Source organism: Lepeophtheirus salmonis, chromosome 3, assembly GCF_016086655.4.
Source record: "Lepeophtheirus salmonis chromosome 3, UVic_Lsal_1.4, whole genome shotgun sequence".
Classification (NCBI taxonomy): domain Eukaryota; kingdom Metazoa; phylum Arthropoda; class Copepoda; order Siphonostomatoida; family Caligidae; genus Lepeophtheirus; species Lepeophtheirus salmonis.
The window spans coordinates 7,286,783-7,307,027 of record NC_052133.2 but is presented as its reverse complement, the minus strand read 5'-3'; the positions used below and the strand labels follow the sequence as shown (position 1 = coordinate 7,307,027).

General features: G+C 30.0%; 1 protein-coding gene across 2 annotated transcripts in view; it reads left to right on the top strand.

Moving 5' to 3' along the window:
- Window positions 1-1,414: 1,414 nt before the first annotated feature.
- LOC121114280 (3',5'-cyclic-AMP phosphodiesterase 4C) overlaps window positions 1,415-20,245 on the top strand; it is a 531,705-nt gene continuing 512,874 nt past the window's right edge. The window contains exon 1 of one of the 2 annotated variants that reach the window (XR_011779171.1): window positions 1,415-1,932. Coding sequence is in view for 1 of the 2 variants with exons in the window: in XM_071886949.1 (XP_071743050.1) it covers window positions 1,495-1,932 (438 nt within the window). In the remaining variant the exon portion in view is untranslated. The remainder of the gene's footprint in view (window positions 1,933-20,245) is intronic. The other variant, XM_071886949.1, reaches the window with a different exon arrangement.

The following is a 20,245-nucleotide window of genomic DNA, read 5'->3' as shown; positions in this document are numbered from 1 at the left end:
TTGCCTTTCTATTTATCTGTTCCGAACCTCCTTGTCTTGGAAATGTAGGTAATGGATGAGGGAGATGCCAATGCTGTTTTCTTTTATTGTGACAGTGTGGCAAAAATTAGCAAGATATTTGGCTTATAACCTGCAACTCAGTTGCAAGGCGTCTGTTGCAAGAAAGCAGTTGATAATAAAGGCAATTTGGCAAATTTTATCAAGTTATTTAATCGTTTAATTAGCATTAATACATATTCTTACAGAATTAATAGCCTGTTAGTAACTTTTAATTTTTGATTGACCATAATTCTGGATCACCCTCTATATATAGGTATCATTATTATCACATAATGTATTTTAAAGTGATGAAAAATAGCCTTAAGTTGTATATCGTATTGCTATAAAATGCAGCTATTTTTAGCATTGATTTAATGACTTTTTCAAAACCCTTTTTTTCTATATATGTTCATTAACTTAACATTCTTTTCATATTTGCAATAAAAAATAAATACATATTTCAATAATATACAACCAGATGCATCTGATTGCCCTTAGTCAATATATTTTATAGTTAATTTGGGTTTTAATAAAAAGTCATCGTAGCTTAGAAACATTTCAAAACGGTCTTCGCAATACAATTATTGTACAAGCTTATTTTTTATGGCACAATTGGTAGCAATTGTTTGGCTATTATATTCAATGAGCTGTAAATGCACAGTAAAAAAAAAAAATGAAATAACTACCATAAAGAATTATGTGTTATTGATATTTCATGAGCCATTTCATTTATTGCTTTCAAGTCCAAATAAATTATATTTGCATTTTTTAAGATCATTTTAGCTTGTTACTTTTCTGCACAGTATCAGTTGGACGTCATATATATATTTGAATATTGCAGGCTGGTAATTAAAATCAGCTCTAATTATCATAAGATAACTATTTACATTTAAAAACAATTCCAAACGGACTTTAATAACATTTATAAAAAATAATAACATTAAAAGATATTTCAAACCATCATTAATTGATACAAATTGACAAATTGATATATGTTTTGTATAATCTTATATCCTGATTTGAAATCCTTACCATTAAAAGTAACAGTATAATAAAGAATCATATTATCACTAATTAATTCAATAGCAACATTAAATGTCAACATGTTCATATAAAAGAACAAAGTCCTCAATCAAGGATTTTCTTACTTTTTACTTCCCTACGAACTATACAATAATTAGGAAATGGTAAATCGTATAATGGATACAACTCTGTTTTTGGTAATCAATATTGTTTAACTGCACACTGATAAAACTGCACCGAAAAGAGCCCTGCTGAAAAAAATCAGGTGTAAATGAATGACCCAGAGCTGCATTATATCGTCTTTTTGAAGAATAATTTAAAAAAAGAACAAATTCTTTATTCATATTTTATATCCAACGGTTTTCCTTTTCATGTACACAGTGCAAAAAAGTAAATATATAATTTCGAATAGTTTACTTAAGAGATGTAAAAATGAGTCATAAACAAGGCATTGTCTCAAAAACCAATCAACTGACCGTTCCTCCAACATCTCCAACTCCATCTAAACCTCTTCCTCATACCAAAGATAAACGACATCAACGTCGAATCGATCAATTCTACTCTCGAAACCGTGCTATCAATAATCGATGTCAGGAAGAGGACATCGATATCCCGGTTTTTGAATCTATATCCACATCTGTGACAAATTTAAAAGCCCATGACTTTTTGGATATGGATGTCTCGGTTGAGAAAAAAGCAGCATCTTTGACACTTTTGGACTGTTCTACAGAATCTAGTGACTCTATAATGATTACTACACCGAGTAAGAATAATTCATTTGAGTTGAAAGGAAATGGAAATCTGCCTAGTTTAACTCTCACACTTCCGCCAACTGTAAATTCCGCTCGTCGAAGAAGTTTCATTCAGCAGGTAAGTTCTTTTTAATTATTATAACTGTCAAATAAGGAGGTTCTCGGAATTAGTTCATCATAACAAATATTAACAGTGACCTCCTGTCTATAGGTTCAAATGTATCAGTAGACATACAGATTTTTCCATTATATTTTTGACATAGTTCTAGTTCAATAAACGTATGTACCAGAAATACTTCTCCTATTGGAACTATACGTATTATACAGGGCCCAGATAAATTAGGGAAATCTTTAAAGGCAGGCTAATAATGAACGCATTATAAAGAATCAGTTTTGCATTATTTTTTTTGTACTTACAAGGCATTTTCTGCGATTCAAAAAAAGATACAGAAATAGTTTATATATTTTTTTAATCCAGACACATGTAACAACAAACAAAATTTCACCTAATACCTTTCAAAAGAATACATTGTAGATCACAAAACAAGAAATTTTGGGTTAAATTTTTAAATTTTAGTCTACTAGTGTAATCAATAAGAACAAACCAATGTTGCAGGTAGCCTATGGAGTAAGATACGGATCAAACCCTGACCTCACATATTAGTTTTTTTAGAACATTCTATCAATTGTTTTCGATTTTATTTGTTGTGATGCAGAGGTCGTATGCCTGGTATTTTTTTCTCATTCCCTTTTTCTGACATTTACACAAATTATATTTGCTTTCGAGCCCTTTAGCTATTATTCAATCTTCAAAAAAATTACTTGCTTAAAAGCCATTATTTTCGGGCATATAACTGCCTAGATACATGTAATGTACATACGATGATACTCTACATAATCATGAAAATAATTATCTTGATTATAATAGGTTCCTATGAAACGAATTCAATTGGAGCTCTCATAGGTTGAGACTTTCTTTTTTGTGTGTCTAACTACCTATGTGTATGTAAGTATTTAGTGGTATCATTACTCAAAGTAGGGAAATTTTATGAGTGCTCATTATTTCTGCAGAAAATAAACAACATAATCCTACTCTAGGAACAATACAAAACTATTTCTTTAAAAGGAAGACAAATAGATAAAAAAACTCATGAGTATATTATTATTATATTCTTGAAAGAAAACACAATAATATTAGTTTTCCAGGGAAATTCATCAAAAGGTTGCTTCAAAAAAAAAAAAAAAAAAATACACTGTTATATAGAAATTAAGATAAAAAAATAGCTGTTCTTTTTGAAAATACATGAATGCATGGTTTAGTCCAGATAACAAATAAAATAAAAAAAGTACTACTGTTGATGAGAGTAAAGGTGGTTACCACATCCATCATGCATGTGCACGCAATTAATTTCGAAGAACATTGCCTATTAAAATCTTCAAGCCTCAACAGCTCAACTCTTTCAAATTTATGTGTTTAAAACTGTTGTGTATTGCAATAAAAAAAAAAATTTCGAGAGAGATAAATAGAGTCCAAATTTGTGTATACGTAAATTATCAATTAGTTATAAGAGTTTTGCATATTATAATCTTCAAACCATTCTTCGTTTTAATGTTAAAAGATTCTTTGATAAACAATGTTTAATGTTGGGATGAAAGAAAAAGCGTTGTTAGAAATTTTAGGTTTTTCACAATGTAATTCAGTAAGACTTTTTTACTGAATGCAAATAAGACACATTTTGAATCATGTCATCTCTTTACATTGAAATGGAGAACTGTGTGACGTTTGAATATAATAATAACTCCTGAGGAAACTCTCTTTGTTACATTTGGTTTTTTATGAGCAGCCGCACTAGTTATTACTTAATACTTAGATGTTCTGTCTTCTAGAATTAGATAATAATTACAACATCTTCAGAAAATAAAGAATTCTGTTCAAATGACAAATTAGCCTTTTCCGCTTTTCAGGACACTTTTTATACAACTCTATATCAATATAAGTTATTTTGGCAATTCATCATTTACAAGGATTTTGAAGTTAATTAAAAAAATAAAACACTCTTGTACACTTTCTGTAACATATTTCTAAACTGCTCTTATACGCAGAAATAGTCCATTATGCGGCCTTGAAGTAATACATCCTTCACAGATTATTGTAATTATCCATAAAAAAGGAAAAATGGATTTGATGATTGCAACTTTAAGAAGATCAGTAAATAATTAAAAGTAAAATTGTGACGTGAAAATTTTTTATTTTATTGTTTTTTTCTTTAAAATTTGTCATCTAAACATATATTTAGAAAGCATTTTAAATAAATGGTAGGCTTTTTTTCGAAATTTGAAGTTGGAATTATAAAAAACAGCATTTGGTATTTTTATTAATTTCAAAATGTCAATATAAATGATTCACCAAAATAGTTCAAAGTACTAAATACATTCAGTGACCAAAAATATAATTAAATACTAATTTGGATTTTTTTAGACTGATTAATTCCCCTTTTTCAATGTCTACTCCTTAGAACAAAACTGTCATAGAAACAAACATGGTTTTTAATAATCTAGGTAAATACCTAGATTTGTTAAAAAGAATAAGCACAAAACTTTTTGAAGTTGTAGTCCGAAAATAGTTTTATACTTTGTGTTATAAACTGTTACTATTATTATTTATCCACCAGACAGAGCAATAAGTATAAATTAATCACTAGTATGTGAAAGACAAGGAATAACACTGAGGATATGTTTGGAAATTATTAGTGAAAGTCCTTTTGGGACTTGAAGAAGAAATCAGGATAAATATAGAAATATTTTTTGGGAATGCTCTTTATATATACGAAGTGGGATTTTTTTTACATCCTGTATAGAGCCACAGGCAGTGGAAACTAGTCAAATGAAACATTATGTTATAACATTTTAGCTGCTCTCTTCTCATATTAAATTTCAAGGTTACCGACTTAATTTTCGTTTTTTTTAAACTTACTGTCTGCTCATATTTTTTACAAATATAAATATTTATATATATTTCATAGTTGCTTTTATAATTATTGCAAATTAAATGTCGTTCTGACAGCTTTTCCAAACATATTATTTTACACATTTTTAATCTATCTTTTTTTTAGGAGGGGGGGGGGAGATTTTAGAAACAAAGAATATTCTCTGTAACAAGGAAAAAATAGATTACTTAAAATATTTTCTTTTAGTCCTAAACACTCTCAATATCTCTTGAGATGATGGGATATACAATATACACATTAAAGGCACATAAATCTTTTATCATGACAGGAAAGCCGGAAGGAAAAAAAAAAAAATATGTCACAAATTCTTCATCAGTATTACTTATTATCTTCCTTGATTCTAGAGCATAAAATACCATATGTCTTCTTCCTGTTTGTAAATATATATTGGACTCTCCCATTTTTAAGCTAGATGTGATATTAAATATGATCTTCTGGGTTGTTAGTAAAAAGAAACTTCATAACCAACTTAATACTGCCCTTCTCGTAGAAGTCCTTGTCCTTAGTGGTAAATACTCGGGCAAACAATTTTCCAAGGCCTCTATTGAGGCCAAATTTGTACCCCCAATCACGTTAGCTATAGAAGGAAACCGCTGATAGTCACTTTGTGCCAGTTCTAAACTGTAGGATGGATGCATAAGAAATTCCCTTCCGATCTCCCAGAGCTTCTGGCGCGTCATCAAAGTTGTGTGCGACCTAGGGTTGGCTTGATTCCTCACCTATTTAAGTTTATTTTTTGTTCAGACTTCCGAAAATGGTTCAGAACGTTTTTATGAACAATGTTTAGCTCCTTGGCAATGATAAAACTGCTATCATGACGGTAGATCTTGATATTTTCCAAGATTATATCGACATTTTCCACAACAGGCCTTACAGTGCGTAGTACCATATTCACCTTCTCAACACCAGAACGAAATCGCTTGAAACATTGTTGTGCATCTACCTTGCAATTTTTCTTCGTCGCTTTCAACTTTTCGAGCTATTTTTGCCTGTCATGTAGTAAAAATGGAAAATATGGCGAATTTCTTCCTTTGAGACTTTATATTTGACACAAAAAAAACGTTTTTAGTATACGCACACACCCTTAGAACGTTTTCTCGTGTGATCCGATGTGACCAATAATGTGGTATAAGCCCTCGCCCTGAAGTAAGGTTAACATTGAAAAGTCAATTGGATTCAACTCAAGGCCACTAGGAAGCCATAATTTATTTCCCAACATAAGTTTGAAATTTACTTCTCAAATGTTCCGCAGACTTTTTACGTTGTGAGAGGGTAACACATCTTTGTAAAATATCTAAGGGGTATCATTATAAGTGTATACTAACTTAAAAAAATATATTTAATTTATGAAACAAAACATATAATACCAAACTTATTCAACACCCGGTAAGTAAATAGCATTTAGACTTTATAAATATTAAAAAAAAAATGCCGTTTATGAATAATTATTAAAAAAGAAAAAAAAAGTTTTTCAAATTCTGAAGAATGTTTTTTCTTTTATGATGAAAATATGTGCTTAAATAACTTTTTTTCCATTTAAATTTTCCTCATTCAATATGAAAAGGGGAAATTATTTTTTCCTAATGGTTGTTTTCAAAAGACCAAGTGACGGTTGAGCATAGTACCTTACAACTATATGAACAGGACCAAAGAACATTATTAATTTATTTTTTATTATAAAAAACTACGGAGGTAACAACACAATTACTTTTGTTATTGAAGTCGAGGGACCTTCTAATGAAAGTAGTCAGACTGAAAATATATTCCATAAATCAAATATAAACTTGTCATTTAATCATGTTTATTTTCATCATATTTTATTACATAAATTACTTTTTACTCTCTCTTAGCTGATGTTCTTCTTCTCACTTACCTCATATTCATAATTCTTTTGGGGTACATTGTATATGTTTGCCCGTACGTCATACTTTTTCTTTCTATTTCAAAATTAAGAGACAATGACTTCTAAATTCAACATTTATTAATTAACTTTAGTTTATCTGTCGTTCCAAGTACTTTACGTGCATACTATATATAAAAGAAAAGTATAAATTATCTACTGTGGATCTGCATCACTGAAGTCGCATGTGCTCTTCAATTCAAAAATATCGTTTTAACAAAAAGACGAATATCTCGAAAATTATAAGATATCAATATAGATATTTTTATTTGTAACTTTTTTGTGATCCTTGATGAGGCACAACATCAATTTTTCTTAATTTCCATTGATTTTTAAAAAATTTATTTCATTTTGGAACTAACCTGGTCAGTAAGATAAATAAAATGGTTTATAGGAATATATTATTTTTTCCGAAATTTTAGAGACGATTTCAAAGATATTTCATTTCTAAGGCAAGAAGGTAGAATAATAAGTGAAAAAAAGTCCGTTTTTATGACTTAAGGCTCCCGTGTAATATATGTAGAGATTGGATTTGTGTAAGAGTGGGGGGATATATCAACTGCATGTTATTTGATTGTATGAATTTTATCAAGTATTATAATTAATCAATTTAAATTGAAGATTATAGAGTATTTTTCTTTTAGAAGGATATGTTAATATACACCTGACCTATTAAATAATGAACCAAAAAGAGGAAAGTTGACGTAGTTCGTAACTACGTCACTTTACTATTGTAATTACCGTAAAATGACAATTAAAACTCCTCCTAAGAATGAAAAAAATAAACAGGACCAAATTGATAAGACTGAAGCCCTTTTAGATAGTTCCAACACTCATTTTGATTGATTTTCTAAATTTATCTTTTAATTTTCTTTTGAAAACATAAGCAATGCTAGGTCGTGTGATACATATTTGGAAAATAAAATATAATTTATTGGATTATTTTACAACCAAATTGTATTAACTATATTTTAAAGACAAGGAGATTAAATCCAATTGAAATAAATTTGATTGTCTTAGAACCTCAATGGATACCATCAAATCAGCTGTGGAAAATAAATACTGAACTTTCTGTTCCTTGGCGATTGAAAACTCAAAGCAGTTCTTCTCCCTATGTCCATCCATGGGGCAATTAATTAACAGAGGAGAAAATATCGTACAGAAACAATGGAAATTTTGAATCACACAAGGTGATTGGCTAATTTTAATAGTGGCAAATCACAAAGAAAAGTTCAAAATATAAGCTTTGATTGCAAGGATATAGTCAGTCATGTACATTGCAAGGACTAATAAACCTCAAGGGATGGAGAAGATGATAAGGAGATCAATATAAAGTGAAGAGTTTTGATGAGTATGGGATAATTATTAAATATATTTAACGAACTAGGAGGACAACGCGGCAGCCGATTGAAATGTGGGAATAAAGGTGGGTTAATTGAAGTACTTATGTACGAATTAGCATGCATATCTTCTTCCTTTTCATTATTATTTTTATCCTTTTGTGTTGTAAATTTCTAATTTTCCAAAAAAAATTATGAAGTGAACTGCAATAATAATTATAATGAAAAGGGATAAATTATGTCTGCTGTTTATAAGCACTTCAGTGTACACATCTTAATAGAAAATAATACAATAGTAAAGTATTAAAATTTGTGTATTTTTTGGTAAATTTTTTTAATTCATGATCCTATAAACATTTTTATGGTTCAAATGTTAATTATTCATGGTATGATTATATAATAAATACTGCTTTTAATTTGTAATGTTTTGTTTATGTTAGTAAATTTAGATTAAAAAATAAATAAATCAATGTATTAATTGCAATTGTCTGTGTGTGTTTGTGTTCAGGATTCACGGCCAAACCAATGAATTTATTTTGTTGAAATAATTAATGTAACTTGTTCAAGTTCTTGAGATGAGGTTTCTAACATGTTTTTGGCCTACAAGTCCATGGCTTCCTTAAACATGTATTTTTATTAAAAAAAATCTTGAACTAACAAACGACTACTTCATATTAGACAAGAAATAAAACTGTAAAATTTTGAGAATTAATCTTGTGTTATGTTATATGTATCTTTTCAAACTTTTTTTTTAAATGACATTATAATGTTTAGGGAAGAAAAAAAATAATAGATAATAATGGAAAGGATTTTCCAAGTTATGGTTTAAAGTCCTGTGTCTGATGGTTATTTGTTATGGTCCGTAACATGATAGTTGAGTGAAAAACAGTTCAAATTTTAAAAAAAGTTAGTAAAGTTATATAACAGCATACAACAAGAAACATTCTTAACATTTTACGGTCTTTTTTATTTTATTTATACGAAGCAGAAGAGTTCAGAATTAATTTTAATTATTAATGTTCTGAGAAAATCCGGGAAAACCTACTTAAGTATACATGGTTGCGCGTTTAAAACTGAACACTCTGAAATTTTTAAAAATAATTAAATAATTCTGTAATTTTTAAAGTGGTCGACGAATGAATTTATTTTACACGACAGATGAGAGTCTGAGACACATGTCTATTCAATATGGCCGCCCATGTTCTCCACTACCAACTCCAGCCTGGACCGGAACTTGCTTCATGACTTGCCGATGAAGCTCTGGTCGAGGTTGGCTCAGGCATTATTGAGGGTAGACTTCTGCTGGTGTTGGAGTTGTATTGGACTCCCTACCTATCCCAGTAAGTAGCCCTGGCCCAATGGAACAATTTGTCCTTCAAGTATTGGCAGTACATCTCGGAGTTAAGTCTCTCGTGGTCCTCCAAGAAGATGAGATCACATTTCTGACCGTCGGACGCAACAAAAGTCAGGACCTGGAGGTTGGCAAAGTGCTGCTCCTTACCCACATGCACCACGTCATCATCCCTGGCACCGAGAGACTCCGCCAGATAAAATCCAGTATCGTTGGCCACCATCTCGCTGAATGCGTCTCATCACTGTACCAAACGACGACATCGGCTGTCTTTTTCTTAAGCATGTTGAGAAGAATCTTCGAACTTGCGAGGAGTTTTTCCTCGTCCACAGGCTTGACGGCTTGACAAGGGGCTCTCTTGTAGACCTTAAGGCCAAGATATCCATGGCCCTTCTGCTGACATTAAACTACCTGGAGAGGCCGCTGACGGTGACCTTGCCTATCTTGTCCTTGACATACTTTTTCGCAGTAGCAACCATTTCATCAGACCTTCGAGGCCTTGACTTAGATCATGTGGTCGCCTCAGAAGTCCCTTTGGCTACCACGCTGTAAACAGTGGCGCGGCTGCAGTTCAGAACCTTGGCAATTTCAGTGGGAGTTTTTCCCTGGACGGAAAGTTCCAAAATTGCGACTCGACGTCTCTCCATATTATGGGCTGTTGTTTCACTGTTGCTATTTAGATTTTGCTGGAGTTTTGTTTATCACTAGTCAAGACCATTGCTTCGAAGTATTAACCGGCTTCAACTCAATAAAATCTCGAATATGTGCACGGCGTAAAATTTAAAGGAGAGTTCCGTTTTAGACGCGCACACCTGTATATATATATACATACATATATATTGGATAAGTGGATTTATTTATCAATTTAGTATAGTATCGTTTTAAATGCATCAGTATCCCGGTAGCAATTTTATTACGATGTTCCAAAAAACCCACTTTTGTACACCTCTGTATATTTATATGTGTCCCCTGTGTTTTAAATAAACATATACATATGTACACAATATGAGACTAAGTGCTCTGCCTTTCGAAAACAAATACATTTATCAACTATTTCTTTATCAATGATTCACTTAAATACACGAAGCACTTGTCACGTATATATAACTGTTATTTTTGATTCATTTTCTAAATATTTATCAATGTACTTATGTATATCAAACTTTAATAACCTGCTTGAAAAGATTTTTTGGCACATTAAGAAATTCTGAACTCTTTTACTTCATATAAAACTGAAAAAAAAAGTCCATGAAATGCTTTGAATTATTCAAGCTGTATGTTGAAAGGAATCTTTGCACGCTTTTTTAAAAAGGAAATTATAAAATTTAAAAAATAAAAAATATTTGCAATGCCTCCTGAGTCAGGAAACCCCAATATCCTTGACAGTGAACAAGTAAAAGACTCCATTAGTTCTCCATACCCCCATGAGTGGATCACATCGCCCCAGAAGTTTAAGAAGAAAGCTATTTCCGTAGTGCTCAATTTTGTAATTAAAAAAGATCGAGATAAATCCTGTTCTCTCCCAGGGAGAGCGATTATTGGAATAGATAAACCAATCAATATCTGCAAAAGATTCAAAGACCTCCAGCTACCTTACACATTGAACTCTTTGACTTTAAAATCAGATTTTATACAGTCTACGACCCAAATAAGGACATGGACGATTACTTCTTGAACATCACCAATCACGACGCAAAGGAATCTAAGAATCCTTTGCGTGACTCTGTCAGATATTCAGGCTCCAGAAATAGGAAAAATAAAACAAACTTGGAAAAAGTAAGTTCTACTTATCTTCTCGAAGATTCCGATCTAGTTTTACAACTAGAATGCATTTAAAGGAATGCCCGAAGAACGTCAACAGTTCGTAAGTAAAGTGGACTACATATTGACCTCTAGGTATATAATGGACCATTTCTCCAAATTCCAAAAACCTTCTCCATTTATTTCAGATCACTCTCCAATAATGCTGAGATTCATATCTCCCGCTCAAAATCGTAAATCATTTTAGAAGCCAAATATTTATCATCTGCAGTGTCTTTGTTTATGCATTGATATATCGTAATATTTTTAATTTTAAATCACTCAACCTATATTACTTATTTAATTAGTATGTGTTCATACTTCAAAAGGACCACCCGGTAGAGTTTGTTTAGTTTTACCATAAATGAACATTTACGTCTTTTGAAACTTTCTTAAATTATTTCCAAGTTTTGTTTGGCCTTTCTCATATATGGTTCTTAAGTCTATCTTGACTTTTTGTAAAATAATATGGACACATTTTTACTTAAAATGTTGAAAACAAGTGTTTAAAAGGTTCATTTACTGTAGTAGAGCAGTTTTCATATTATTATCTTTATCTTTCATTCGAAATAATTTTCATTTCTACTTTTGAAAAGTGTTTACTACATTGTCATTGTATATTTATCTCAAGCAATTTAATTAACGGATGGTTATGTTTTCACTTTGGTTTGTTTGTATTTGGTAATCAGGATAACTGAAAAAGTTATAGGAAGATTATAAATGTTAACATTACGACTCTATTAAATTTTAAGAGGTCAAGGTCAAAGTTCAAGATAAACTAAAACATTATTTTTAAAGCATGATTACAGATAAAGTTAATCACCCAATTTTTAAAATTTTGTAGGAAAGTATATATATATTTATGTTAACAGTAAAAGGCACTTTAAGCCCGGATCGTGCAAAATGTAAAAAACGCAACTTCCCAACAAATTAATAGACTTACCTAAAATTAAATTTTGATTGATCAAGGTCTCACAAAACAAATTTAGATACAAACCTTAAAATGTCAACTTTTTGTTTTAACGAGTGACCACTTTAGGAGCATATGTTTTTAGCATAATTTACAATTTTTGGTATGGCATGTTTAATAAAAAATAAGACATTTCCTACTTCATGTATATCACCATTTTTGATATTTAATGCTGCCGTAGATAAATAATAAGAAAAAATAAAAAAATATATTTGGAACCTAATTAATTGAGACCATATTTTAAAAGCCAAGAATTATGTTTATAACACTATAAATGAACGGTGTAAAAATAAACCTCCCCCTCTCCGCGAAAAAATAAATAAAATATGTATATGTGTTATTACATAATAAACTGTTCAACAAAGTACGATAAGACATTGTAAATTGTCTTCCTCAAGGCCCTGGTCTTCTCCCCGATGATCTTTTGTGACAGTCTTACGCAGAGGAGCGGATCTATCTTAATCTTCTTCTAGTACTGTGTGCACATGGTGGCGACTACGACAATGTTTTTATAGAAATCCAGAGCAGATTATGTGTTCCACAGCATTGTTCTAGGAAAGTTGTAAAGAAATGACTCTGGACCTCTTAAAATTTGCATCATAATAATATAGAGTAAATAATAACGGTAGGCCTAGTATGTATTTTTATGCTTCATAGAAATATTTTCCATCTATGTTAAAACAAATAGATCTGTATGTCGGACGGAATGAAAAATAGTTAAATATTGTACTGTACATAATGATGCCTTATGTAACATATATCATATACTTGATCTAAGAAATAACAATTTAGTCTTACTAATGAAATATTGCAGGCGTGTGCATCTATAACAAGAACACTGTTTCTTTTTACATATATCAGATGCATTTTAAGTAATTGTGAAGATTTGAATAAGATATATACACTGGTATGTGAAAATGAATGTGGGTTCGCATCATTTTGTATGTTCCATTCGGGGAGCACTGGCTTGTTAGTTTTTGATAGGTAGCGATCGATCAATTAAAGTACTCATCCCGCCATATTTGTTTCTCTCTACAACTCTTATAATTATTTTTTCATTCTTGAGGATAAAACACATATTTATTGATTTATATATTGATGAAAAACGAGTGTATTTTTGGCAATGTTAAAAAATAAAAATAAACGAAATTCAACATGGTAACCCTGACAATTTGAATTTTTTATTGAGGAGAGCACCTTAGTTGTTATGCTGTTTAATTAGATCAGCTATACGAGACAGGAGGGATGAATGAAATTAAATAAAGAATTGGCAAGAATTCCTCCAATTTTAATCCTCAATTCTACCAAGAACTAACAATTATAGCTCAGCATCAAAAAGTTCACTACTCATAACTAAATAATACGGACAACAATTCGAGATAAGAAAATTCTTTATTTTGATTACAATTCCCAAAAAGCAGGCGAGCAAAAAAAATACACAATTTACATCACAAGATATATGTATTGAGTATTTACGTGAGATGTGCTCATAAATAACAGAGAGTAGCACTGAGTATTTCTTGCAAAGCTGTCCTTTATATTATTAAAGCCAAAAATTGTATTTTACTTCATTACTCCTGGTAATGCCGGATACAACGCTAGTATGGAATAAACTCATGTTTTGCTTTGTACCGTGGGTACAATTCTATTCTGTTCGTATTATATATTTTATTAAATTACCTTTTGTGTACGTGAATTTTGTTTTCTTTTGCATACAATATGATTTTCAAAGAAATAACTCTTGCAAAGAATTTAAAGAAATTCCTTTTTAATGTTTAAAATTAAAGTAATATTATTTCATTTGCATAAGAATGTACTTTCCCCTTTGAAGTTTTGTCAGAACATAAATGAACCCATGTATAAAATTTACTTTCAAGAGTTGGTTGACAGTGTGACGAAATATATTTACAAAGTGTGTACGAAAAAATGTTCGATTAATCTCTTGATGCTGAGTTGGAATATTTATTGTCACACAGAAAAACTATTTTTTTTTCGTCAAAATAATCAGTACCCGCTTTAAGGGTTGAATGTAAAGCCACTTTCCTTAAGAACCACAAAAACCTCAATTATATGAAACAAAATTGTAACATAAACTTCTATGACTGGGATATATTTTCATACATGAATATCATATATGTTCCATTAAAAATTAATAAAAATACAACTAGACCTATTTAAAAAAGTCATTAAAATAGTTATATTTCTTATCTGCATGTATGAAGATTGAAAGTTGATCCATGAAATGTACGGCCAGGAACTCAGAGCTTTTGATTAGCTAGTAGCGACGCAGGTTTGAAGGATGATGCCAGAGGAAATCACATTTCATTAAGTAAAGTGCAAAAACTTTTCCTAAATAAAATTGTTTGCCTTTTTCGAGTTAAAGCCTAAGTCAAATCTTGCTGTCTAAATTTAAAATGAGCACTGGCCCTAAAAAATAACCATTAAACAACTTTGCTCACTACTGTTGTGTTTAAGACTATGAATTTTAGTTCAATAAACTACCAGATCGAGAAAAAAGATGTTGTTTTTGGTCATGGCAACAAAAGTAAAGCTATAAGGGACTATTGTTATGTTCAAAAGTTGGTATCGAGACCATGATAGACCACCATGATAACTGTAAAATTCTTGAACACTGTTAAGGGGGGAGTTGTAACAAGTACCAGAAGGGTCTTCAATATCGAGTCTCGAGTTGAGTCTCACGTTCAGAAGTCCAAGTCCTTAAATGTTTTTATCGAGTCATGTTTATTTATTTAAGTCTTTAAATTTTTCTTTAATTCAGTAAGCACAATTTAAATATTTCCTTAATAATCCAAATCCTTAATTGTTAAAATATTTTGTACTCATGTGAATTTCTCCTTATACAACGCACATTGAAAAGTACTTCCTCTGTTAGTGAATGGGGTTAAAACGTTACTCTCAAAATATTTTTTTTCATGACGCACAGTCGAGATAAAATTCATAATTACATATGTACAACATTTCATACATTTTGCACTCGTAAATATCAATTAAAACGGTAAAAAATATAATATGAGTAGAAAGGAGGGAGATAAAATACGTTCTATTTTAAACTTAATTTTAATACATTAATTTCTGGCCCACAGCAAGAATTTAATTTATTTTTATTATAATTAAAACATTATATTTTAACTTTTCATAAAAAGATCAATTAAATATCCTTTATTATAATAGAATTTGGGGTACTAAAATATACTGCATTACTTTTGATGAGATTTTGTAACATACAATTATGAAGTACCTCATTATTTTACATTTTAAACACATACATCCCAGATGAAGAAAAATAGATAAAAATGGGACTTATAAGCGAATCAATTAATTATATTCATCAAAATTTGATATAAAATTGCAAAATATATTAATTAATAGTATTTCTAGAATATACATTATCACAACAGCCAAAAAAAGGTATGTACCACAAACCAAGTGGTAAGTTAAGGGGAAGACCTAAAACCATATCCATTTTCGTGAAAGAGAAGGAGGTAAACTTAAAACCACGTTAAGCTTTATAATGTACATAGATGACATAAATGACATCATAGATAACCGGGGAATTCTTGAAAAATAAAAATGATCGACGTGTTTTTCTATTGAAAAAGACATATCCTTTTCTTTATTTGTTTTCCAATTAAATATTATTTTTTGAAGGAAACTAGTAACCATCTTAGTCAACAAGGGGTAACAATTATGAGAACAGACAACAACATGGTTAATGCATGACCCTTTAGACATTTCAAGACCATATTAAAAAAAGTGCTGGCAATGAAATATAGTTCAATTGGAATAAAAAGTTGTTCTATAAAATTTGTAGAACCAAAAAATCCCAGGTAATTAAGAAAATTTCGAATCTTGAACTTTCGTACCCTTATATAGTCTTTGATTTTGAACTTAAAATCTAATCTCAAGTCTTTAAAATACAGACTCAAGTCAAAATTTATTCTCAAATCCTTGGTCCCCAATCTTAAAATATTTGCTTCGAGTCCTCTAAAAAAACAAAAAAAAAACAACTTTAAAATGTATTTTATAAACAGTGGAGAAATTGAAATGACTATGAGGATTTTTTTTCTGTCGGAAATATATTTTAAGTAATTAAAATTTAAAAATATAGCATCCTATAAGGAATTCTTACTTTGTATATAACTATTAGGAAAAATTGAAACTTTGGTTTTTATCTAATAAAGTATTCTAAGAAGAAAAATAGGAAGAAAACGTTACAATTTTTAAACTCTTAATGTCTTAACTTTAAAGACCAAGTCAAGTAGCAGTCTTTAAATATGCACTTGAGTCCAAATCTTCACCTCTGCTATTAATAAAAAAAAGAAATGTATGTATATTTTTAGACAAAATCTTAGTAAATACAAATTTTACTTATACAAATACAGAAAAAACAAACTTCTGGGATCTAGCAAAAATATTACCCTAGTCCTTGTTTGATTACTTAAGTATATTAATGACCAACACAATGAATTGAAGGTAATTTTCCATAAATTTCAATGCATAGTTCATTCCTTTCTTTTTCATTTTTTGTTGTTGTTTTATTTTTGGGAAGGAAGATTTACAACATTATTTTTTGATTTTCTCAATGTTGGGATTGTCAATCTCATAATATTAAACAAATAAATTTCCAAAATAACAGGATAATAAACAAATGATATAAAAGGCCCATGGAAATTCAAAAACATATTTTTATCGTTTTATTTCTTAACTTCTTATCAAAAATATAGTAATCCAAAAAAAAAAATTCAAAAAAAAAATTATTTGCATTTAATTGTAAAACATTTTTTTTTTTGATAACACATAATTTTTTTCATTAAGAAAAAGACTACTTTTTAGAGAGATCACTTCTATTCATAAGGGAAAAAGTCATTTTTTTAATGTTTATTGTTACGTCAATTTTACCATATTGTCATGTTATTGAGTTATACATATTTTTAAATTGACCTTCCCCAGGGGAAGATAGACGTAATTTTTGGGCAAATTGCATCCCTTATCAAGTAATTACGTGGTTTGTGTATGCAATTTATCCAAATTTGAGATATGTAGATAATAAAACTATTATTTAAGTGAAAATCATAAACTACTTTGTATTTGTATAATATATTTTTTCAACCTACCATAAATCTGATTTTTTCTTTTTTAAATTAAGTTTTTCACATTGCATAAACATTATAACTGCAGTTTTAAAAGAAAAGAAAAAAAAATCTGGATAATCCTTCTTAATTAGTGAAGATTACTTGATTATTTAGAATACATAAGCAGTTTCATTTTGTTATCATAAGTATAAAGATTCTAAATTTAAACCATTTAAAGATAACTACAATTAGCAAGATTGAAGTTGTCATTCCTTACTAACTTTATTTAAAAATATCTTAGTGTTGTTCAGTATACCCCTACCCCGGAAGGTAGTAGGATTTTTCTTTGGGGCTAAATATAATTTTCAACATTTTACGAATGATTTTTTTATACTCTGATATTATACTCTGCGTGTTGGAGAAGAATGTCTGCAGCACCTCTCATCCAAACATGGATTTGCTCAAACCTGCCATCATGATAGCATGCTACGCCATGGGCACATCCTCTATCGTCAAGAGTTGACAATCAATTCACCTGTGTTATTTGTGAAGGAGGATATATTGGATACAAAATGTGGCTTAATATAGTATTGAAACATTTAACAAATTGGTTTAGAGTTGTCTTTTCTTAGAAATAACACAATACAAACCACATTTTTTGTAATTTAGTCACGTTATTGCAAGTTTTCGGTCCCCCCCTCTATATATAATTGGGTTGATTTTCAATAAATTGCCATTTTTATCAAAGTCATTTTTCTTGAAAAATATATATTTTTTTAATTTATTCAATAGGTCCTAATTTCTATTTTACTAACTAAAAAAATAATCAAAAATTCCGAGTGATATTCTGCTTTTTCCAACCAACATACAACAATCTTTTTTATATTCTTAGTCAATATACTGATACCAAATTTAATTCCAGAATTGATGCGAAAATAATGGTATTATGACAACAGGAGAATATTTATTGTACATCTACATAATATTTATTTTTTTAAAGATAATTTTCTTCTAAAGGTATTATAAAGTACTTAAATAGATAGAATCATATATTTAAAATAAAAGTTATCAACTTTTCAATAAAATAAAATAATTTTTATGTAAATAATAGTTGTAAGACAAAGTTACTTTCCAAACATTTTGATATAAACTTATTTATTGGAGGAACAATATTATTTTTTTATTATCCAGTATCAATTTATTCTGGTGCTCAATTATTAACAATTCAAAAACAGTAAAAGTATACAAGTACATAAAAATAAATAAAGACCATATAAATTTTACAAAAATATAAAAAGGACACCAAAAAATGAAACAAAATAAGTAGAAACACTAGTTTATTAAGATTTAAAAATAATTTTTTGCAATCTTTAAAATACATGCACCAATTTCCCGTTTCTTTGCTTAGTAAGGTAAATTTACGATTACTGCATGCAAGTTTACGTCACTTTTTGATATTTGTACAAAAAAATCATGTCGCTTTACTGGCCTTACTAAACCACTTCTACTTCTTCTGCCAATGTGTCATATATTGGCTGCAGTATTTTACATTCATATGGAATGTGGGATGTTGTTTCTTGCTCTTTCCTACAAAAGTAGCAAATTTTTTTGTTGCTTAAAAATGCTGACACTTCCATGGTTCAGATAATCGCACAGTAAGAAAAACATTTTTCAGAAGGAGTCAGGAATGGGTTCTGAAAACTATTACAGGATAATCTTTCAGTTAACTGTATGTGTCTCCTCTATAACACATTTTTAATCAGTGGTAATTATGATTCACACCACATTTTTCTTATTAATACAACTTTGATCTTGCTGCTGTCTTAAATAAAGCTCCTTAGAAAAATCAGTAGTATGTATTAGTTTCTATCAAGGCACCTTTAAATGGAGCGTACCCCTCCATGAATAGTTCAAGAGTATCAAATCCTTTACTGAGGTAAGGAGGGAGCACCAATATTTTAGTTTAATTAATTATTATTATTGAACGTACCCCATAGTTTGAATATTGGAGATTAAAACAATCAAAAGAAACTGTAGAGCTCCAAAAGTCCTATCTTCTTAAACATTTCAGAATCCATTTAGCTAAATGATATTTCCAAAATCTTCCTAAATATATTGCTCCAAGCCTCCCTAAGCTTTTGGGAGTAGTGGTTTTTTTTACAGAGATTTTCCGTTTGTATTGAAGGTCTAGGAAGTTCATCAATGTATCATCTATCTCTGAGCATACTTAGATGTCATACATACATATATGTAGAAGATGAGTTACCTTTGGAACTATATATGAGTTCCAAAATCGAACTTGCTCCCACCTATGAAAGTTAAGAGATTTCATTAGATTTGTATTTGTCTTTATTCGGGAAATAATTTCCTGCTTATTGTAGTCCATTGAATCCTTCTCAATAACAGCTCCAAGCACCTTGATCTTTGATTTTGCATGTGGGGAATTTATTGAGTTGATGTCATTATTATTTGATATTAGCTCGGATTTTTCTATATCAATTTGTGGGCCTCACAAAATCTCTAACCATGACAGAAGCCTATATATTTCAATGATGGATGCTATAGTTAAAACTCTTCCAGCCACAATAATTGGTGATGTATCATCTGCATAAGCATAAATTGATTCACAGCCACTATTTTTTTTTTTTTTTCAATACTTCGTTATTCCTCATTTTTAACAATAAGGGATCCACAGCAACTATAAAAATAATTGCTGCCGTGGGATCTCCTTGCTTGTATCCACGTTTTACCTGGAAATAGCTTAATATGTGTCCTCACCCATAACTTGTAATGGAGTTTACAAGGATTAAAGTAACAGCTCTTATCATGAATTCTCCAAATCCTTGGCCTTTGGATGTCTTTATAATGTGAGTATGAGAGACACGGTCAAAAGCTATTTCAAAGTCAATGGTCAATATAGTAAAATTGGCAAAATTATCGAAAGCAGTCTGTAAGTTTGGACCAATGTC